The 24,366-nt window shown below is 31.0% G+C and overlaps 1 protein-coding gene and 1 long non-coding RNA gene across 2 annotated transcripts; one reads left to right on the forward strand and one right to left on the reverse strand.

Moving 5' to 3' along the window:
- Positions 1-7,358, reverse strand: LOC127734369 (uncharacterized). Its single transcript, XR_007997538.1, has 2 exons — positions 7,216-7,358; positions 1-212 (listed from the first exon to the last, which is right to left on the reverse strand). It is a non-coding gene; the product is annotated as an uncharacterized LOC127734369 (long non-coding RNA).
- On the forward strand, positions 1,599-22,804 carry LOC127734315 (transcription elongation factor A protein 1-like). Its single transcript, XM_052244142.1, has 9 exons — positions 1,599-1,806; positions 5,176-5,244; positions 6,334-6,445; positions 7,727-7,969; positions 8,889-8,942; positions 10,489-10,643; positions 11,166-11,312; positions 15,538-15,609; positions 20,868-22,804. The coding sequence occupies exons 1-9, from the start codon at positions 1,738-1,740 to the stop codon at positions 20,874-20,876; spliced, it is 930 nt and encodes a 309-aa protein (XP_052100102.1). The 5' UTR covers positions 1,599-1,737; the 3' UTR covers positions 20,877-22,804.
- The last annotated feature ends 1,562 nt before the right edge of the window (positions 22,805-24,366 follow it).

The following is a 24,366-nucleotide window of genomic DNA, read 5'->3' on the forward strand; positions in this document are numbered from 1 at the left end:
TTAAAATAATATTTATATCTGATGCAAACACAATTGAATAATAAAGACAGTACAAAACTCAATTAATTTGAATCACTTTTGCGTTTGACCTTGTGGCGTATATTAATTTTTACATATAAACAAAGTATGAAATTCATCTCCAATACCATTTCTACACAAGTTGCATGTTCTATCCTCCCTTGGCATATTGTACCAACGGCCAGTTTTAAAACCTAAAACAAAAAACACAACATACATAACATAAGTAATACTATAGTAAAGCACAGCAAGTCTGGTGTGTGTCAATCCTGGGAATAACATACTAATATATTAAATAAATAATGTTATTAACTAATCACAGTACCTGTATTAGGGGAGAATACAGTTTAATTATGACTACAAGACAAAACATACAATACTAAACAGGATTTCAATGATTACTTTGATTAAAACATTGAACATATATACATTTATTGAAGAAAAGAACTGCATAAAATATATATACTGGTGAATAATAACCAGCAATATGGATCCCCCTTGGAACACAGAAATTTCATACAATAATAAAAATAATAATAAAGGGGGACAGCTCCGTTAAGTCAATGATTCATTAGTGCATCTCTTTCTTTAGACAGTTGTTCTAAAAGTTTATGAATTATAAAAATGATTTCTGTGTCCTCATTGCTTTTAAAAAGCCAAGTTAATTTGTTTTCATCAGAAATTTTATTAAAATTATTATTATTATTATTATTATTATCTAATTGATCAAATTATGGTTCGCATACTGTTGTAAAGCGTGGGCATTGAACAGAATTTATACATAAATTACATTTTTTTTTCACTAATATCCAAGTTACAATATCTTCCCTTCTCAATGTTGAGGTTATGTGAGCTTATTCTAAATTTAGTTTACAGTTTTCTTTCATTATCATTACCACAACTTAAATATTTTTCTAAATTGAAAATGTTTTTAAATTAACGATATGTTCTTAACTTGTTTCCAACTTTGGAATGTTTTGTATTATCATTAAAAAGCCCTTTTAACCAAATTTGGTTAAAAATAGATTTTAGAGAACTCTTTACTTTTGTTATAATATAATTAGATGAACTAGGCATATGGGATAAATAATGAAGTTTCAGATTAGACAAAAATGTTCTTATATTACTAATCCAGGATTTTTTATTTTCTGAATCCATTATCATACTCTTGAAAAGCTTGAATGATATAATATACTATCATAGTTTAATTTGAAATATTTTTTTTATATTACACCAATATTTAACCTTCTTCTTCTTCTCTGGATCTTTACACCCTTTATAGTAACCATACTTTCATATGTCGAACAGTTCCACCACCAAAAATAAAAAAACATAATGAAAATTAAAAATCAAAACTGACTAAAGACGAAATAACCACGTTATACTAATATATTATGTCCGAGGTCAATCTTTAGCAAACAAAAACAAAAAACTAAAATATTTATGTGATTTTCAACATAACTTCACGTTTAATTTTTAAATCGAACATCCTGGGACATATTAAATATATTGACTATTTTCTTTAAAATTCTAGCGAGGTTACTCGAATGTTCGGGTTTGCCACCTGTCTTCTAGGTACTTCGTCATTGACCGCCATTTTCAAGCATATATAATTCAACTTCCGGTTAAGCTGCATCCCAAGAAAACAAAAATCCCTCATACTTGTCCAAATTAATAAACTTGCCATTGTTGCCAACCCATAAACAAACAAAATACAACATGAGTCTAGAAGATGAAGTGTTAAAAATAGGGAAGAAGCTCGAGAAAATGATTACGAGCGAAACGGTGGTAAGTGTCGATTACTCCGTTACACTTTCGCTTCGCGTTTTTTTCTTTCTTTTGGGCGTCCTCGTGTAATCAATGTCATGTCCGTATCTTGTAGTAAAGTTTCAAAGAATAAAATAATAAACAAATTTGTTTGTAAAGAAAAAGAATATATTATAATTAAGGGCTTGGGCCGAAGGGCATAAACATTTGACATCACACACAAAAAATAATCGAGATTAAAACAAATACAATGTAACTCTCAATTTGAACTAAAATGAGTCATAAAGAGCTTTCTTAAGTTAATATTTTAGTAGCTCAAGCTTTTCAAATGCACAAAATGAAATTAACAGTGGAGAAAAATGAGTCATAAGGTTCATTGTTACTATGTGACAAAATCTGAAAATACACCTACCTAGAGTTGTTTTTTTTATGAATGAGTTACACTGGTTGACCCAGGGTCAATCGGTGTAAACAATGTCTCAAACAATGGGTTTTCACTGTGACGTAATAACATAAGCATTGTGACATAGCAATTTTACGGGAAGACTGTTTACAAAAAAGACAAATCGGACCGTCAATAAGTCAACTCGGACCGTGTATAAAGTTAACTCTGACTGTCTATAACTAGGACCATCTATAATGCCAACTCAGACAAAGTATAAAAGGAGAGATTTTACTATATAAATGATTTAATGAGCGTCTTTGACAAAAAAAGTGTTTTTGAAGAGTAATTATGCCGTCTATAATGCACTGAATAAAGGGAAAGTTTTAACGTCCGTCGACTATAAATGAAGAAAAAGACAAATCTGACCGTCTGAAAAGATGTCCATATAGATAATTCAAGACCACAACTTTTAGACTAGGGACAATTTATTTTATGTGAAAAATAACATTATTTCATATAAATAGCCCAAACTCTATGTTAATACTTTGTTGGCATTATAGATGGTCCGGGTTGACTTATTGACAGACTTTAGGTTAAAAAAGATATGAATTAAAACAAATTCAACAAATAGATAAAACATATTCAACCTAGACTTGTTTTGCTTAAAAGTTTTATAATAAATTGATAGAAATAAGTAGAAATTTGAATTCACATTAAACAATTTATTTTGATTATGTTTTGCAAATTCAGCAACATGTAAATGATACTGTTGCGTGAAATATAACATTCAATCATTTATAATCATTTTAATCGTTCAAATTCCTTTTAATACTTTGTTTTAGTAGTCATTATAAACGGTCAGAGTTGACTTTATAGACGGTCCAATATTGATTTGATAGATGGTCCAAGTTGACTCATTAGTCGGTCCGAGATGTCTCCGGGCTGAGTTGTCTTGCATTCCCTGGCAGCACATAGTTATAGTAAAAGTTACATCATACAAGTGAGAGGTTTAGCTAGCTATAAAACCAGGTTTAATCCACCATTTTCTACATAAAGAAATGCCTGTACCAAGTCAGGAATATGACAGTTGTTTTCCATTCGTTTGATATGTGAGCTTGAGGTTCAAACTCATCATAAAACAATATCAGAGTTAAAGAAATTTACTTGAGTTAAACTGACAAATTTGTTTAATCCGTTGGCAAGCAAATTAAGTAACTATTTTAAACAGATGATCTAGTGCATTAGTCTTCCCGGTCTCCTTAGAGCTCAGCAGATAATCATGAAGCCTGTTGGTGACCTCATATTTGGTCAGCAGCTTGACAATGATGAGTTGTAAGGTGTGAGTGCTTTTTGGATCTGTGTGACACCTACTTCTTATTTGCAAATACTATGAATTTTTCAACATGTTAAACATGTTAAATGAAAACGAATATTTTCTGCACACTTGACAGTGATGAGTTTTAAAGTGTGAGCACTTTCAGGTCTGCTAGACATCTACTTCCTGTTTATATAACTTTATATTGGCATTTTGGATAATAACGAATCATGGCAAAATTGCAGGTGGTCATCATATAATCATAGCACCCAACAAAGTAAACATTATGGTGTTACACAACTGTATTTATTTTTGTTGGGTGGGGGTGCCATATGAAAATCTTGCCAGAAATTGAACAAAACTAAAATGCTATTACCCAATTTTTGAATGGAGGAAAACCTAAACACGCATTTTTATACGACCGCAAAATATTTTTGCGGTCGTATATTGGTATCACTGCGTCAGCGTCGTCTGAAGACAGTTGGTTTCTGGACAATAACTTTAGTATAATTAAATAGAAATCTATGAAATTTAAACACAGGTTTATCACCACAAAAAAAAAGGTTGGGATTGATTTTGGGGGTTATGGTCCTAACAGTTTAGGAATTAGGGACCAAAAAGGGGCCCAAATAAGCATTTTTCTAGTTTCCAGACCTTAACTTGTGGAACGGTGTATGGATCTCTCTGAAATTATACCACAAGTTTCCATATCACAAAGGGATGGTTAGGATTCGCTTTGGGGGGTTATGGCTCAAACCGTTTAGGAATTAGGGGCAAAAAAGGGTGAAAACAAGGGTTTCCTGGTTAATGGACAATTACCTTAAGACAATTTAAAAGCAGTGTAAGGGAGGTAATCCAAACACAATGTTTTGATTAACTCCCTTACACTGCTTTTAAATTACGTATAAAGAAATGTTGTATTGTCTTGAGATGATTAGCTGTCAATTTATTTTTAGAAGTTACTATTAAGGAATATTAATTTTAGCCATGATTATGTATGTCATTTTCTATTTTAAGACTTTTATGATGTATTTAAATGGGTAATTATGGTTGCAAACTCCATTGGAAATTTGAATTGAGATTATGACCATATCTTGAGGGAAAGAATTTTTTGGGGGGGAAAAAGGGGGGGGAGGTAAACAGAAAAAAAGTTTTTGGGGGGGAGGTAAACAAAAAATTTGGGGGGGGGGGGGGGGGTAAACAATTTTTTTTTCTCATTTCAGATTTCAGAAATTTTTATTTGCAAAATAAAAGGGGGGTGGGGTCAATACGCAACAGCATAGTGTATTGCACAAAAGCAAAAAAGGGGGGTAAATTTTTTTTTTTTTTGTGGGGGAGGGGGGGGGTCAATTTGCAACAGCAAAGTGTATTGCACAAAAGCAAAAAATTGAATATAATTTCAAATCATATAACCAATTCTAAGTTCTTTGACTACAGTTATTCTGTGTCAGAAACCTATTATGTGTCAAATATTTATTTACAATCCAAATTCAGACCTGTATCAAGCGCGAATATTGTGTCCATTTTTGCCCTTACTGTTCAGGATTGGACCTCTGCGGCCATATCCAGCTGCGCTGGGCGAAGCAATTTATTTTGTTTGGCCTGAGTCTATGATTTGAAAAATACTTTGTTTTCAAATGGAAGGTCGTGGGTTTACCATTTTAAAGGGATTTGTTTTTGTCTTTTTCAGGATCACTCCAGTTCTCTAGACTTACTGAAATCATTACAGGAAAAGAAACTGAATTTAAATGTGTTACAGGTTTGTTTCTTAAGACATACTTTTACAAATTTTTATAAATTGACCTACTCAAAACTAATCTTGATTTTGATTATTTCCTACTCAAGTATAATTTCATGACTGTCATTTCAGGACGGGTGTCATGGAATTGAAGTTCCTTTATAATATTAGTTCCAGATGGAAGAAATATTCTGGTATATTATTTCCACTGGAAGAAATATTACAATATTTGTTCCTGACAGAATAAAGAGTATAGAATATATGTTCCAACAGGAACAGATATAATAGCATTGTGTATAACAAAGTTTCAAGAGGAACTTTGGTTAGGAGGAACAAATATACATTCACAGGGAAACACAATCCTTTTGATCACCTTGTGATTTCATTAGCTAACAATAGTCGCCAATTAATGACTGTAGAAAATGTTTGGCATGAAATTTTGCACATCATTGTGTTTGGGGTAAAGATTCCATTAAATTCAATCAAAACCATATTGTCACTGGCTTGATGGCTATATCCTCCAGGCCTCTGACATCTGTACCTTTTAGAGTTTAAACATCATAGTGCGATGAGGTAAACATTCTGTAGATCCTTGCCCATGTCAAGCAATTAATTAATACATGTAATATATACTCAGATATTCAAGTTACAAGATGATATGTAGGTGTACTGGTATAACTGTACTTGTCAACTAAAATATTCTGTTAAAAATTACATAAGTTGTGCATGGTGTATGAATCTATTTGTTCTAAAAATAGTATAACTACAATAATAAACAAAGGAAAATAACTCCAAATCAAAATATTGCCTAAGTGGGTTCCATTGCTTTATACAATTCAATATTTTATTGTAAGTTCACATTGTAAAATGAAACCAATCTTTGCCCTTCAATGCTCACAAGCACTTTGATTGTGTATTTGTACAATTGTTACTTCTACTTTGGTCTTCATTAAATTTTGCCTGTACCACACACTATGCCAGTTAATTCGTAATACATGTAAATTGAATTGAATATTTTTGAAAATAAAATTTCAAAGTATATAGCATATCAATTATATGTAATAAAACATATCAATATAAGATATTTTATTTGATGACTTTTTTTTTTAGAAAACCAGAATTGGGATGACAGTAAATAATTTCAGAAAAGGATCAAGAAATGATGAAGTTATTTCCCTAGCTAAAAGTCTGATTAAGAGTTGGAAAAAACTCTTGCCAGCAGGTATGGAAATAAACACCAGTACAATGTTTTCTTTAAAATCATGGAAGGTTGATCGCTCACAAACATGTTTAACCCCGCCACAATTATTATGTGCCTGTCCCAAGTCATGAACCTGTAGTTGTTGCTTTGGGCCAGGTGAATTAAAACATTGTTCAAGAACAATAATTAAGAATTGAAGTAAGTTCACTTCTGTTAAAGACAGAAATGGTTACAAACATGCCCCTAACCTGAAAGGCTGTTTTATTTTATTTTTTTGTGACACCTTCCTACGACAAAATAACGCCATAGCCATTTTTATGCCCCTGCCCTAAAGGAGGGGGCATTAAGTTTTACCCTTGTCCATCGGTACGTCCCGAAATTGGTTTCTGTCCTCGAACTTTAGTTTGGCTCAACCAAATGTTATGAAACTTATACACAATTCTTATTACCACAAAACACAGATCAAATTCGAATTTGGGTGGCGTCTCTTTTACCTTTCTAGAGTTATGCCCCATTACAAGTGGAAAATTACTGAATTTTTCGTTTCCGTTCTCTTACTTAAGTTTGCCTCAACCAAATGTTATGAATCTTATACGTCACTTTTATCGTTCTTGAGTTATGTCCCTTTATAGCTTTATTTGCAAGCGGGGGCATCATCTGTGTTCCATGGACACATTCCCCATTTATTTCAGTTGGACTTTAAGAGCAAATTTTCCTCATAACTTTGACTCAATTTTGTCATGAAATCTTTACTGACGGCTAGAAATGTATACATATATACAAATTCTTACCTGTTGTGTGCATGTTGGTGCAAAGTATTCCCAGAAATATCCAAAAGTAGTGATTAAATAAGTTACAATTCCAGGCGAATTGACGATGATCTACTTCTTTATTCATATTTTCCAAGATCTTTCACTTTCAGAGAGTATAAAATAAAAATAAATCTACAAACAGAAATCCATAAAATTGTCAGACCCAAATTTCTGGAACATTCAATTTATATTATCTGGAAATTCTTGTCCCTCAAATTTAAAAAAAATTTAAGTTTTAAAAAATATACCTTTGAAAATTCATTGTGACAGATTGTAAAAGATGAATTGATTAGTTAGCCTTAGGGAGTGATTATTTATAAGATTGTAGCTGCCTATACATGAAAATTATGGTACATAAGTTAAGTAAAAGTTATTTGTGTCCATCTGTTTGTGCAATGGTGAGAAATATTACTTTGATTTTTTTCATAATTGAAATTGTTGATAGTTTTTCATATGTTTGAATAATACCATTTTCTAATTTTTATTTAAGAAAATACACAGTCAAATAATAAAAATGGGGAAACCAAAAAATCAACATCAAATTCTCCTGAAAATTCACAAGATTCAGAAATGATAGAATCACAGGAATCTGTTGATAATTCAGAAGAAAAGTCTGAGGAAAAGCAGGAAACAAAAGAACCAACAACGCCTGTAGATATCACAGCACCCTCTACAAGTGATCCTGTACGAATAAAATGTAGAGAATTATTAGCTAATGCATTAAAAATAGAATGTAAGTAACTATGTATATATGTATCTTCTGTAAATGCTTTTGTATGGTGCAAAATACCAAAGCACTACTGTAAATTCAGAAATTATTGCGATGTTTTTATTATTGCGAAAAATGCGACAGGGTTAAATCACAATAACTTAAACTCGCATTTTGAAATATTTTATATGAATTAAACAGGATTGTTCTCAATATCGCAAAAATTAGAGTCGCATTTTAGTCTAAAAGGACAAAATCGCAATAATAAATGCACGCAATAATTTCTGAATTTACAGTATTTGAATTACATTGTATTTATTAAAGATCTTCAGTTCTGCAGATGTATGTTTATTGGGAAACCACAGACTGTTTTGGGTTCACTGTGGGTTGCACATCAAGTTAGCTATTTATATAAGCACAACCTAGTAAAAATAATAAAAAATAAACACTTGTTCCAAAAGGTGAAGAAAAGTTTTAGTTAGCTATTCGCATCTTGAGAAGCACTCAGAATGATCTTATTTGCGAATGTCTTTACTGAAACTATTTGATCACAAACAAAGCAAGCCATATTTTAAAGCTTTTCTATGATAGATTGTTTTACTGGTAAAGGTTTTTTATGTTATAGGATATACTGAAGTAATGTAAATAATGGAACAAATATATTACGGTGTTATCAGATTAGAAGTTAGACTTATAAACCAGATATGAATTCACAAGCAATACATTTATTAGTGTAAATACACAGACTGATAAGCAGAGTCAAAAATCAAAACCACTTTCAATCATATAGATTAAACACAGTTAATAAGTCAAAGATTTATTATAATATGTAGAAAGTCTTATAACAACAACACTTTAGGGACTGCTGCAGAAAATTTATTGATTTAATTGATCTACATTTCATTGATATCTTTGGAACAACCATATTTTATTTTTATTGTAGGTAATGTTGTTTCTTCATCAAGTCCTGATGATCTTGCAGCCCATGTTGAGGAATGTATCCATTTAATAAGTCAAATGATATATATGTACAGGCTTTAAAGTATATCATGAATGCTTAATATTAGTGCTTTTACTGCTAACAAATGTCTGGTACAAGTATTCATGTTGATTTCTATTCTAAGAATAAGTTCATGGACAACCTTTACACTACCAGTTTCATGGATTTTTCTAGCATTCCACAGGGTCCGGTATTTGGACCCATTCCCAATGTCAAAACCCCTACATTTTTCCCAATTTCAGGAGGAAAAATTCTCAAACGAGATTTTTAGGGACATCTACCTGCTGGATTGAAAATTGTCCAAATTACGTTTTCACCCATATTATTCATGACAGCGATGTTCTTTTTGTTCAACATACGAAAATCACAAACCAGTAATGTGTAAAACTGAGTAAAAACATATCCGATTGACAAAATACAATTTCGACAAATGGCCGCTATAAACTGGAAAGGTAGACAAATGCAATACTGGATCAGATTCCGGAAGCGGATAAGGCTAAATTCTGGGTTTGCCGATCAAATACATAAAATAAATTTTTAAAAATTCGCCACAGGTGACAAAATATAACTATTAAATATAAACTCTTGAATTGAAAACCAAAAGATATATAAAAAAGAAAGAAGAAAAGGGTAATATTTTTTACAGAAACTCGGACTTCAGACATTTTTAGTCCACAAAATGTGCATGTCAAAATCCAATAAAATGTTACATTCACTTTTCTTTATCACTAAAAAAAATTGTGACATTGGATATTTTTATAATATAAACACATTACTACAGATCTAGGAGGTAATTTTTTCTCAATTTTGAAGGGACAGTAAAAATCTGGAAGGGCAAGTGAATTTAGAAAGGTGTTGGTCTGCTTGGCCAGTTAAAAAAAAATCTTATTAAGGCTATCCCTGAATTTATTTATTTGAAACTGTTACCGTCTTTGAAGTTAAAAAAGGGGGTTAATTCTTATCACATGTGCGCTGTAAGAAGTACAGTATTTTGATACTAAAATAGATTTGATTGCCTTGTTGTCAAGTTTAAAAACAAAAAGGACAGGAGAATAAAATTATAATTGGCAATCATGTAGTTTCTAACTTTATTTTCACAAAAGAGATAATTTCTAATGAACTATACAGATCAAAACTCACATCTGGTATATTTGTTGGGTTTTCCCAATTTCATTGAAAATCGCATAAAAAATTCCCAAAACTGCCCAGGGTCCTTTTTTCCAAAATACCTAGAAAAACCCTTGAGCTTACTTTCTCCTACTGAATTGGAGCAATAACTGGCTCCAACAGCTGAGAAACAGAACATGTGCAACATATAAAGTAATAGTATTGAATATATCTACTTTATAAGGGTCCCTTAGGTTTCATAATGTTCAGTTGTAACATTTTACTAAATACTGATCTATCACAATACATATGAATGAAGGAAAAGGAAGACAGGGGCATATTTCAATGAGACAGTAACCTCAAATCATAACAAAACCAAAAAATGGCACGCAGATTAAGTATTATGGAAAAGACTTTTTTCCTTAACTGTATTTAGATATTTATCAAGAATTCAACAATACAGATAGCAAATATAAGGCACGGGTTAGAAGTAGAATAGCTAACTTGAAAGATGTTAGAAATCCCAAACTGAGAGAAAATGTGCTGTGTGGTTTAGTTTCTACTGAAAGAATAGCCAGCATGCCAACAGAGGTAAGCTAAATTGAAAGACTAAATTCTAAGTACTTCTTTTGCGCAGTCAGTTAGAGCGCTGCCTTGCAACACAGAGATCCTGGGTTTGAGTCTTGGTGGAGACAATGTGATTTTCTAATAAGAATCATGCTCTCAGGGTTACATTTATAATTCCCATGACTGAAAGGGAAATGTCTTACTTTTATAATTTCCATGATTAAAGGGGACATTTCTTACTTTATGATTACCATGACTAAAGGGAACGTCTCTTGCTTAAAAATTCCCATGACTGAAAGGAATATTTCTTACTTTAATAATTCCCAAGACTACTTTAATGTTGTTTGAAGTTAAAGCTGATTGATATAATTATCATAAAAGAATGTGGACATTCAGAAAATAAACCAATGAGAACTCAGTTGATAGATGCCTTTAAGATAAGCACAATGAGTAAAGTATGCATAATAATAGGGAAATCATTACAAGAGTATAGGCAGTAAATAAGTTTTGTTTGCAGACAGATAGTCCTTGTTTTTTTCTCTGCAGGATATGGCCAATGATAAAATGAAGGAGTTGCGAGCTAAATACACAAAAGAATCTATAGATGACCATCAGATGGCAAAAACAGAAGGGACAACTACAGATTTGTTTAAATGTGGAAAATGTGGAAAAAATAAGTGTACATATAGTCAGGTATGGTGTTAAACCTAGGGATATTTAAAAGAAATAAAGCATAGTTGTCATATAATATCTTTATTTTAAATTAAACTTACAGTGAGAAATGAAGGTTATACAAGTTTTGTGTGAAATGAGGTCATGATGTTGCTATGCAAACATTTTCTTGAAGAATCATAACTTATTTAACTACTGGCTCCTGATGATCTTAACACAGAGACAATATATTTATATAGGATGTTCCAGTCACATGGACTAGACTCGTATGCTCAAAACCTATGTAACAATTTATAAAAATTGTATCTTGCTATCAGGAACACTTCTGAAAACAGATGTAGAGAAAGAATTTATTTTTCTGTGTTATTTTGTTTACCGGTATATGCAAAAGATTAACATTTTTGAAAAATTAGAACAAGATTTTAATGATTTTGAGTCTTTGCTAAATAATACTTCAACGTTGCAGCATGAAGGATTTTTGTCAAGTCTGCGATATTTATGTCACTAAAGTGAGACATAGCGATCCTAGATGTCAGCAGCAGCGGCGCCAACATTTAGGTTCAGTCTCTAGTTGAAGTTTTTTTAGACATCAATAACTTTGTCAAACCTTCATGGAATTTTATGAAATTTGGACAGGAGCAAGTTTATGATCAAAAGACAGTATCCAGAGCAAAATTTTGAAAATATTTTTTTTTATTTTTCCGTATTTTACTGTAAAATGGATTTAATTTTTTTTTTACAGTTAACAAGTAGATACAGTTTAGTTTGTTACACATCAATTACTTTGTCAAAGCTTCATAGAATTTTATGAAACCTTGGCAGAAGCTTTTTATTGATTAAGAGATAATGTCTGAAGCAAACTTTTGAAAATATATTTTTTTTAAATTCTGTATTTTACTGATAAATGCAATCTCATTAAAATCCGATGTTCTGATATGCTACACTCCTCCTTAGGGGAGTGTAGCGTATCAGAACATCGTATTTTAATGAGATTGTGATAAATGGACTCACTTTTTAAGTCAACATTACATTTTTACACTCACAGCAGCAATCTCTGGCGAGACAGTGTTTCGTGGAATCTCTACTAATTTTTTTTTTATCAATTGAGCATTCCAGATCAGGGCTTCCAAAATTTCCTGACGACAGCCGGACATTTTTCAAAGAAATATTTTGACGGTCAATGATCAGCTGGATACTTAAATGTAACTGAGAGGATGCATAAATTGATATATGTGTCTAAATAATTAGTAGTGTTATATGCAATAAAATTATTTATAACTGTTTTGTTTTTCTTCATTCTAAAAATAAATAAAATATTATCCTCGGTATTGTGTCATTTTTCTGTGTATCGTAATACAGTAACCATCATTGCATCAATCAGCTTCAGTACCTGACTATTCTCATGTTTTTGTTTCTGTTTATATAATCTATCTTCTCTCTGTGAGTACTTAACACTTTGTAAATTAAGGGTATCTTATTTGAAACTGTTGATGTTGGCTTTAATTGCAGTACAACTTGATCATCAATACACGTGATACTTTTCTTTTTGTGTATTGATTACCTGACCACGTGACTTTTACAACTGATGCGGTATTTATAGATAACATTGAGGAGGCTCAATGAAGGATATTGTTTTAAACCGTGTAAAATCTACTGAACAGTAATAACATTTTTCTTTGTACAATTTCCCAACCTGATTTAGAAAATAAGAAGAATAAATAAAAACATACTCAGTTGATAAATAATTTAAACTAATTTTCAGTTCACCAGCTTTGAGGTTTGATAAGTACAAAATTAAATGTTTTTGCGTAGCCAGATCAGTTGACTTGTCGATCATAATTCCCACGGCGGGACTTAACTTTACGTCGGACATCACCTCTTTCTCTATAATATCGGAAATTGTCTGAATAAATTCGGAGCAGGCATTGTTCTCTTGATGTAATTTAGAAGTGATCACGGCACCATTTAACTTAGTTAAATCATTTATTGACTGAAATTTGTCCATTGGTAAGTTTTCTTTAGCAATAAAGATAGCATTACGGAACAAGGTGCACATTGCGTTGTCAGTCTTTTCATGAACTTTCTCAAATACTGATACAATTGGATTACTTTTGGAAGCTGTCTCTAATTTAAGAGCTTGAACGTGGTCATTGCTATTAGCATGCTCTACAACGGCTGACTTTGGAAAAGTTATTTTTAAGTTTATGTTTTTGACAAATGTCACAAAACATGGCATTTAGCATACTGTCAAATCTTAACCATAAAAACAGTTGTAACCATTTATGAATAAAGCTTCTTGCTTTTTTAGCAGATTTCGAATTTTGATCGGAATCGTCACGTTTACAATTGCCCATGATGGCAGATTTGTAAAGTTCAATTTGAGACAAAGTCTTTATAACAGTCGGAGATTGTCATGATTGGATATTCTTCTTTATGATTTCAATTATAAAAACAGTTTTTAATATGAAAACAAGAATAGAGAACGCCCCCCCCCTTATTTATTGGACAACTCAGCTATTCTCTGTGTTTTTTCTATATATTTCAATAAATTTTCCCCTTTAGAGTACCCCAGTATTTAACACGATGTACAGTGTTAAATAAAATAATATATCATACTTATTCATTTATAAATATCCTTATTTGAAGAATAACTTTTAAATATCAGGATACTTTTTTAAACTGAATGCTCATTTAAAATAATATCTATAAAGCGTAATTAAATAGGATGTTGTTCCATACACGCTTACATGTTTGACCTCGTTTACCTGATCACCTTTATGTACAGTGTTACGCATCATAAATTCTATTGATAAAGACAAGCTAAGGACACCTCATCAAAGGTTACAAACCTGTAATCAGTGAATGATTTATGGCTTCAATATAACTTATTGAAGAGATAATTGTTTGACAGCTTGTTGTTATTTAAATAAAAGAAAACGTGTTTTTTCTACTTTTTATTGATGTACACAAGCTAAAGACCAAGCGGTACATTTATGTACCCAGAGGATTAGACTAACTGAGACACTTCAAAGTATCTGAAATATGCTGCATCTGTTTTATTAAACCCAATTAAGACCGAAATATCTTTGTGAAATAGATTGCCACAATTATAAACTAAAATGCTCAAACGGACATGCCCAAAGCCCCAAACGGACATTTTTATCGATCGATAGTTGGTAAAAATTGAAATGACCGTTTTATGAAAATGCCTTGAATAACAAAAAGTGGCAAACCAATTCTATTTGACCGTTTGAGGCTGAGAGCAGCCGGACTTTTTATGAAAGTTTCGGTCAAGTCCGGAATATATGACCGTTTTGGAAGCCCTGTTCCAGATATATGCCACATGAACATAGAGATTTTTTATATTATTTAGTATGAACTTTGTTTACACAAATCCTCATACATGCTTCAAATATTCATGAAACTTTGCACATTGTAAGATCCTAAAATGGAGATCCACATACAAGTACATATATCACATTCTGTTTTCTTGAAAAATCCAAGACTTATGGCCATTTTCTCATAGGAACATTAATAATGAAAACATTAAAATTGAAATCTACATTAAACATGTCTAACATTATTTTAAAAATTAATAAGATAAAATAGATATTTGGGGCTAATGAAAAGTGGAAGTAGGTGGACTTTGTCCTGCTTTGCAGACAGTTCTTGTTCAAATTACAACTGTTTAATTGATAATTTTGTAAGAATACATATTAAAGTAGATTGAAAATAACTTTTAATCAGTGTTGTTACAAAAGCAAAGAAAATATTGACTGTATTTACCTGGATCAGAAGAAAAGTTACTTTTCTATTGTTATCCCAGTGTAAAACGTATACGTAATATTATAAGGATTTACCAGACTAATCATTTCAAATGTCATTTATGTTTTACAGGATCGGCCATACAAATCTTAATTAATAATATAATCAATGTCCTTCTGTAAATAACTTTCTGCAGATTTCCCATTACAGATTAATTCATGCATTCAACTGAAGATATGCTAACTTTTATTATGGTGGCTAATTCTATATCTATCGCCCTTAACTGTTGTGCCTTATAAAGTGAAAAAAACAATTTCTCAAAATTTAAATACCTCATTACAAAAGATATGATAATCTTAAATGAAACGGATACTGAAGAATCTTTTCATTTTAATTGTATATATTTTATTAGTCAGAGGATAGGATTATTTTGAAACATTTATTAGATGTAATTGTCATCTGTCTATTTGTTTCCTTTCAGATGCAGACAAGAAGTGCTGATGAACCTATGACAACATTTGTGTTCTGTATGGAATGTGGTAACAGATGGAAGGTAATGAATATAACACCAAATAATTTCATTATACCCCTGGTCCAATGGAGGGGAATACTGGTTTACCCCTCTCTGTCTGTGTGTCTGTTAACATTTGTGTTCTGTATGGAATGTGGTAACAGATGGAAGGTAATGAATATAACACCAAATAATTTCATTATACCCCTGGTCCAATGGAGGGGTATACTGGTTTACCCCTCTCTGTCTGTCTGTCTGTCTGTCTGTCTGTCTGTCTGTCTGTCTGTCTGTCAGTCCCATGCAAGATTTATTAAATTTTTCTTTGATCAGAGCTTCCATAAATTTGGTATCAAGCTTAGATTGAGCATCCTAATACTGTTAGATGTGTTTTCACATTCATTGCTCATCAACTTCCTGAAATTTAGTAGCAAGCTTCATATCAGCATGCCATACCATGTGATGCGTTTTCACATCTGTAGCTTATCAACTTTCTGTTTACCAAATACTTATAGTAGGGAATCATAATTGAGCAATAGATCACAGTTCAGCTTGTTTTTTTCCAGACATTAATTATACTTTCATTTAGCATTTCGATCAGAATGTTATTTTCTTTCTTATCACAAAAAATGTAAAGAATGCCACCAGAATACTATACATGTAGTTTAATTTTGAAAAGTTTAGGTTAAAATGAGCAAAATAGAAAAGTCAATAGTAAGAGTAAAGAAAAAATGTTGTGTATGTATATAAACACACTTGTCAAATAACTTACGTAATTTGTGTATGGTGCATGAATCTAGTATCTGTTATAAAAAATATCAAGAATGTCTTTGTTAAAATAAAATTGGATTTATCTTCCTTTGTTCGTTATTGTAGTTGAACCAGCTACAATTATGGATAAAGAAAGATATCTGCAATACATAGTAAAGCCTTCCAATGCTTAAAAGAATGCAGGGTTTTTAGCAAAAAATGAATGCAATTCAGTGCTCACAAGCACTTTGATTTTTGCATTTGCTGTTTAAAAATATTGAAAAAAACTAGGGTTTTCAGATGAAGAAAAAATGACTGAAAGTCTCAAACTTACATGTGCTTGTCAAAGTCTCAAACTTACATGTGCTTGTCAAATGTTATATCAGTTTAGGCTAACACTGTACAAGTTATCAATTTTTATACATTTAAGACTTTTTAAAAGAAATTATTCATAAATAAATTTTTAATAATATCATTCTGTTGAATTTTAGATTTTTTTCTGTATCCATAACTGTTTGGAAATCTGCACATAGGATCTTTTTACAGTGTCCTTTGTCAGTTTATAGAATGATCCTTGATGTAAATAGTTTCAGTTCACTTTTATCTTGAAATTATTCAAGTTCAAGGCTGGATGTTATTAGAAAGTAATGACCAGCCTCTAGAAGGAGAAAAATGTTAAGAATGACTGAATTAAGAAATTCATTTACAGAAACCTATTTTGAAACTTTCAAATCCTAACAGATGTTATCTCTACAAAATTTAGATATGGATTATTCTGAAATAGTGAGCAATACAAAAGGAAAGTTATTTAGTAGGGTGCCCAGTCAATGATTTGATCGATTTGGGATAACGGAATAACACACGGCTGTATTTTATATCATTGGAAAGAGGAGAACAAACCTCATTGAAATATTGATGTAGTGGTTGTCTACAGTGGTCACTATTTTCTTGAATTTAGGTCAAAGGTCAAAGTTGAAATTTCAAGGAAAAAGCAGAGTCACGTTTGGACAGCTGGCCGCCCCTACATATATGCGCTTATAGCTAAATAAATTTGAATAATTCAAAGTATTATAACTATAGTTTCTATATTTAGGACTTTTTTGATGTTTCCCTTGCCAAATATGGTTCGAAATTGACATTTGTACTTATAAGGTGCACATTTACAATTTTCATTCAACTGTTAAATAACAGTGACCTTGACCTATTAAAATTTCAAAATTCAGACTTTTTACACAAGATTCGATACAAGTGATCTCTAGAGATGTTTTTTAGATATTAACATTTATAAGTTGCCCTCCCAAAATGTTATTTTTCCTTCTTTTGATAAAAGGTGTTCGTAATGATTTTGTGGGTAAATATCCAATTTTCTTTTGGTGAGTGTGGTAGCACATCAAATTGTAATTAATTCCAAAACTGGTGTAATATTAACTCAGAATGGATTGAATTAGCATGTCTGAGTATATCTTTGCTTTATAGAAATAAGAAGAAAAAAAACTGCAAAAGGTGAAAAAGGGGGGTGGGTTTCTGTTAAAGATATGAAAACAAAAGGACAATTAGAAACAGGTTAATCACTCCATCTTACACACTTATATCAAGTGTACTGTATTTGACTTATTGATCATAAATTGTCCTTCAATTTACATGAAGTTAAAGATTATCTACAAAAACAGGGTTATGTACAGCATCAATGTATTTTACAAACAATGTCTCACTTCTCATGAGTTCTAAGATAACTATATTTGGTTTCTAATATATGGTATCCTTGCAAGGCTCATATGTCAGTCAGACATGGTTCACCTGACCTCGACCTCAATTTGTGGATCAGTGAACAAGGTTTAGTTTCAGTGGTCAAATCCGTATCTCAGATACTATAAGTAGTGGGTCAAATATAATTGGTGTATGGAATGGTAGCAAGGTGTACATCTCTTTGTGGCAGAGTTTATCTGTCCTTACCTCATTTATATGGAAGGTTAATATGTTAGTTTGATGTAAAACTCATTGTATAATATAAAAATAAGGGGATGTGGAAGTTAGCAAGTATAGGCAACCGTACGGCCTTCAACAATGAGAAAAACCCATACCGTGTGGTCGTCTATAAAAGGGCCTGATATGAAAATTTAAAACAATTCATTTGAGAAATCTAACGGCCTAATTTATAACAAAATAATTTAACAAAAATAAATATGACAGGCATGAACCAACGACAACCACTCAAATACCAGCTCGATCCTGAATTGGAACAGGCATATTAAGAATGTACAATCCTTTTCTCTAAGACTTTCGACATAATTCAGTCAGTTAGTAAAACATGCTGTACCAGTAGAATCCTAGTTTATAATCATACTTTTCTCAGACTATTGATGACGTCCTTTCATTAGCTTTTTGTAAGGGGACAACCATTTGATTTCGAAAGAGGGAGGGGAAGAGGATTTTGAAAATGAATAACTTGTCCTGGTATGAACTGAAAAATAAATTACTTTGCACAAAACAGGATGACAATGAATACTCTGCAGGATAGTTGAGGATCTAAATGTGTACAAAAGTGAAAATAATTTTTCGCGGAAAAAGATAAGCATGCGTAGCAACAGATGAAAAAAAAAGGTCAATCAGGGAAATATTTTCCTGCTGCCAACCCCAACCCCCCCCTCCCATTTTTCCCCGAATATAAAATGTCGAACCCTAACAGCGAGTAGATCGGTACTTCGTGTCTTTTGTCTCCATGTTAGTTGTTTTTGTGATTCATGCCGATTTGATGAGTCAAGCCATTACCAACTGTTTTTTTTTGCAAATTGTTTAAGATTATGTTATGTTGTATACCATTGTCCAGGTAAGTGGAGGTTCAAAGGATCACAAACATGTTTAACCCCACCAAATTCTGTATGTGTCTGTTCAAAATCAGGAGCCTGCAATTCAGTGGTTGTTGTTGGTCGCTTTCTGATTTTTTTATGTTGTTGTCATAAATGAAACTGTAAGTTTTATCGTTTGGGTTGTTTCACAATTTGTCTTGTCGGGGCCTTTTATAGCTGATCCTAAAATTTAAAAAATTGTATTATTGTCATAGAAAAAAAACAAACATTCCAATTTGAAACATGGTAGATAGATTGAACATGTATGTTTGGCACATGTAGGTCATTGGCTTCAGTGTTAACTCTGACAAACCAATTGCCAATTTATCTTTGAAATTACTGCAGTTGTGTCTGCTGGTGTATAATTTATAGAACAGTGGTACATTTTTGTTGTTATTCACACCAATGGGGATTAGTTGGAAAACATAATGCAAGACCATAACATAGAATTGATGTGCCATATTCCGGGTGTGAAACAAAACTGACCAATTTTATTCTTATACTACATTTATAACAAAAATATCTAGTCAATAAAAAGTTTAAAGTTTTGAAAAACCGACACAAAACATATTCCTCCGAAGAAAATAACAATCTACAGAGTTAGCTGGATATTCAAAACAAATAAATCAACCACAAAACAAGCAAAAAGGAGAAATGAATTGAGTCACCACTATCCTTGTTAATGACCTAATAGTGTAAGCTACAAAACGATTAATGGCACGAGATAATCCGTGTTTAATCGAAGCCAAAATGTTGACTTAATTTGTGTTTTTAATTGCTAAGTTCTTCAAAACAACTTTTATTTCACACATGAAATTTGGCACACACATGCATTGTGTCTTATTGCTTCAATCAGAGTAAAAAATATCGTGATGATACACGTAATAATTTTGCTTTCGATGAACATGTGGTAAATATCAGGTAAAATTTTAGTCTTATTAAAATGCTGAAATATATATATTAAAATCACTTAAATACTTTCCGCTTTCGTTATATGATTGATATAATATATAAACTATATTATAAGTACTATTTTAACCACCAACAAAGAGCGCAATAATTTTATTTTTCATGTACAATGTAAAAGATTCTCCGTACAATACAGTATCTGGGGGTACCCTACCATAACATGAAATTTAGAAAATCGTGACCATGGGAACTTACGACGACAATCATGATTGTAAAATATAATGATTTTCCTATAATTTGCAAATAAAATTAGCATTGTGTTATCCGTTAACTTAAACTCGTTAACTAGAGGACTTTTTTAACATTGGGCACCCTACTAATTTGAACTCCTTCAAAATTTTAACAGATTCTTGTCATTAAAGAGATGATATTCATCAATTCAGAATTCTGAAATCCCTAGAAACATTACAATATATCAAATTTTTAATAAGAGCAAAAATCAAATCTATAAAGTCACTATCAATTAAGCCACAAAATAAAAATTACAAAATTTGGTTTATCATCACACTACAGTGTAATCACATATGTTTATCATCACACTACAGTGTAATCACATACATACACACACATACCAGTTGTGGTTGCAGTTACTATCTTCCTGGAATGCAAGTTTCTTTGAGATATTTTTGCTAGCCAATGTCATTGTGTTGTTAAAAATTGTCCTTCAAATGATATGGTTCTCTTTGATTTCTTTGATATAAGATTAATATATACATATGTCATAATTTTGTTTTTTAGTTTTGCTGAGGAAAGGTATAAGCTCAGAAGGAAACAGAGAGAGAGTTGTTCAACAGATAACCAAAAACAGGATCAATGAATTGCTGTCAAGAAATGTACATTACATTTAATTTGTACATAGAAATTAGGGCATGGCCAAATAACTACAATTAAACATAAGTTATACTGTATAAATAGTTCTGCTGGAAAATTGTAAATAATAAGACGGCAACAGTTACTGTTTCAATGATAAATGAATTACAATTATAAAGACCATATAAGTTAAATTATTTGGTTCTCAGACACCAGAGTAAATAAATATGTTAAATTTTTTTATGATGAAAATGAAAATAAATCAGCATGTTTGAAATTCCTTCTAGTTTTGAAAACTTGAAACATCTCTGATTATTATTTTTGATACTAATTTCTTTTAAGTGCATACCCTTTTGAAAACTTGAAACAACTCTGATTATTATTTTTGATACTAATTTCTTTTAAGTGCATACCCTTTTGAAAACTTGAAACAACTCTGATTCTTATTTTTGGTACTAATTTCTTTTAAGTGCATGCCCTTTTCAAACAGCAAGGTTTATTGATATTTTTCATGAGAAGTGTGGTTTATAACAGATATCATGACCAATCAGAACATGTCCAAATGATATATTTACACAGAAAAATGATGCAAAGAATAATCAGATGAAAAAATACTTTCCAGAGAAAGCTAGTTTATAGGCTGAAATAGGCAAAAGAAATTATGTCTGACTATCAGTTAGAAAATAACAGTCAGAGACAGTTGAAGTAAACAAATTAGATGAATCAGCCACAGAAAATGAGTGGCAAATGATTACACAAAACAAGTATTTGTTCTCTTTTATAATTGTTGTAAGAAACCTGTCTGAGAATCTTTTAATTTCACATGGCCTAATAGTGTCGTTTTGCAGAATATTTAGGTTTATGATAAATATTATATGTATATATACAGAGAGTTCTTGTTAATGATAGTAATAGTAAAAACAGTGAAAAGAGATCATGTGATTTGATTTCTAATAGAGTGTTTACATATTTTGTAGGAAATTTATATTCCAAGGAATAATACACCACAAAGCTTTTGGAGCTTTAACTTAATCTCTATGAATAATAAGCTAGATTAATATTAAACCTCCATATTTCTAAGAAATATTTTATAGCAGATAAATGAATGAAAATTAAGTGCATATTATATAATGGTTGTTATTGTGAAGTTAGACAACATGAACAGTCAATATTTTAAGATTATTTTGGATCATGACAGATTTGTCAGCTTTATTTTTGGATTTACTATCTATAATCATTAGAACTCCTACATGTTCATTTAGATTTCACATCATTTTTGTATAAAATTACATTACATTTTCATATGTTGTTTTTGTTTCATTTTGTGAAAAAGAATTCAAAATGTTTTATGAATTTTCCCAGGTAGTCATTTTCTTCTAGAAATCACATTTTTTACTTATTTAGTAGATTTTCATTAGTATTTTTAGAAATATGTACAAGGCTCTGCACTTTCTCAGTATTTTTGGTATGTAGTCCTTCACATTTTGCCAACAAATAGATATTCAAATTAGTGAAAAAAAATTGAATACATTACTTATATTTCTTACAGATAACACAGATACATTTTTATACATAAATGATATAGCCTGTTTTATGTAAAAACTTCATAATGAGACAACTTCTTTAACATGAATAAGTTATTTTAGATCTTTTTGTTCTGAAGCTGGTAATGATAAATGATATAATCAGATTAAACAAGATCTTACGTTTTTCACTAATAGAAATCAGAATAATTTAATGGCAGCTTCAGAAATAGACATACAATACCAGCCTTCCTTAGGTATTATTTTATGAATGTTTCATTCTTACTGTACAGTATAGTGTTGCTGCTATGTGTTGAATGTAAATAAACTTGTTTAATTTTATCTTCAGTCTTTCTTTAGAACAGGATTTACCCGCCTTGTATTATTAGGGGATCAACTTTAGACTGATCAAATTAGTTAATATAGTAAAGGTGTGTACTGAAAGTAGTCTCTGATGTTAGATTTGTTAAGGTGGATCGATATAATGAGAACTCAATGTCATAAAAACCCATGTTTTTTGGCATCTTTTAAACTTTGAAATAAGCATTTTTGAACATATCCAAATCTTGATTTCATATGTCTTTGTAAGGTTTTGCTCAAATTTTTATAAGATGCTGAAGTACAGCTTAGTAGAATAAAAATATAATAAAGTATATGTCACTAATAAATAATAAAAGGTATATCACTTTAAACTGAAATAGATAAAAAGTTGGTGGGAAACTGGAGGTAATTTGGTTCTATATCTCATCAAATAACTATGAAACAATTCATTTGAACCTTTATATCAATACTGGTGAAACCTCATATTCTAAATAGATGAACAGTAATAGAAAATAAACTTTCAATAATTTTTTCCATCTTTGGTAACTGGAAGTTCATGGCTTGTCATAAATATTGAAAAGCATGTAAAAAATTGGAAATAAAGGAAAAAAATCTTTCAACAACAAAAAGGAAAGGACACAACAACTTTAATTTATCAAAACACTCAATATCCAAAAATTATTTTTTACAACATTTTGTGCAATACTGAAAAGTCATTCAATTGTAGCAATTTAATCCTTTGTTTGATATGTGAAGTCAAAAGATTTGATTTATTATCTGCTTACATTTTGAGTGTAAAGTCCTTTTTCTATACCACATGTATATTTGTTTTGTAATGCTAAGCAACAAATATGTGTGTTCATTGTCATGCAAATTTTTGCCACTCATCCTATATATTTTTCACTGAAAAAAATACTTTTCTTTAATTTCTTCTGCTAAAGTCTATTATGTAGACAAAAATGGTGTTCCATTGACCAAAACTGGAGAGTAAAAAAAATACATTCTGATTTTTTTTTGTTCACTGCAATATTTGTAAGTTATTGTTTTTTTTTAATAAATACACACTTGAAATCTTCTTGCCTGAATTACAAATCGATCATTTAATCCTCAAAAAGTCATGAAACCTGTAAACAGACAAAGCATATTTTTGTCTCCCCAGCGTTGAAGGTAGCAGCATGCAAGACATGTATGCTAATCTAGCACTAGGAACAGTGGTAACTTTTGATAAAAGGCTTATATTTTAGGAGGTAGAAAAGCTTAACAAGCCATATTTTGTATGAAGATTGCCTGTTGTATGATGTTTCCATCTAGAATATCACAGGTGATGTTGACCTCATTGTCATTGTTGAATGACACTCAAGTCAAATTTATTTTGTTGTAAGTAAATTATTTTCTCAGTTAGTAATAGGTAAATAAACTGTATTTGGTTTTAAAAAATTCTCATCAAAGATACCAAGCTTATAAATTGGTTGTATATGTCCATCTGACATTAGTCACCTGACCTTCATCTCTTTTCATAATTCAAAAATTAGTTTACTATGAGTACTAGTCCTTTATCTCAATGACTATTATTCAAGGATAAT

Source organism: Mytilus californianus, unplaced genomic scaffold, assembly GCF_021869535.1.
Source record: "Mytilus californianus isolate M0D057914Y unplaced genomic scaffold, xbMytCali1.0.p SCAF_1, whole genome shotgun sequence".
Classification (NCBI taxonomy): Eukaryota; Metazoa; Mollusca; class Bivalvia; order Mytilida; family Mytilidae; genus Mytilus; species Mytilus californianus.

Excerpts from the sequence above, each read along its gene's own strand:
- LOC127734315 (XM_052244142.1), top strand. The coding sequence starts at position 1,738 with ATGAGTCTAGAAGATGAAGTGTTAAAAATAGGGAAGAAGCTCGAGAAA. Across the intron at positions 1,807-5,175 it reads TGATTACGAGCGAAACGGTG|GATCACTCCAGTTCTCTAGA; the intron begins GTAAGTGTCGAT and ends TGTCTTTTTCAG. Across the intron at positions 10,644-11,165 it reads TAGCCAGCATGCCAACAGAG|GATATGGCCAATGATAAAAT; the intron begins GTAAGCTAAATT and ends TTTTCTCTGCAG.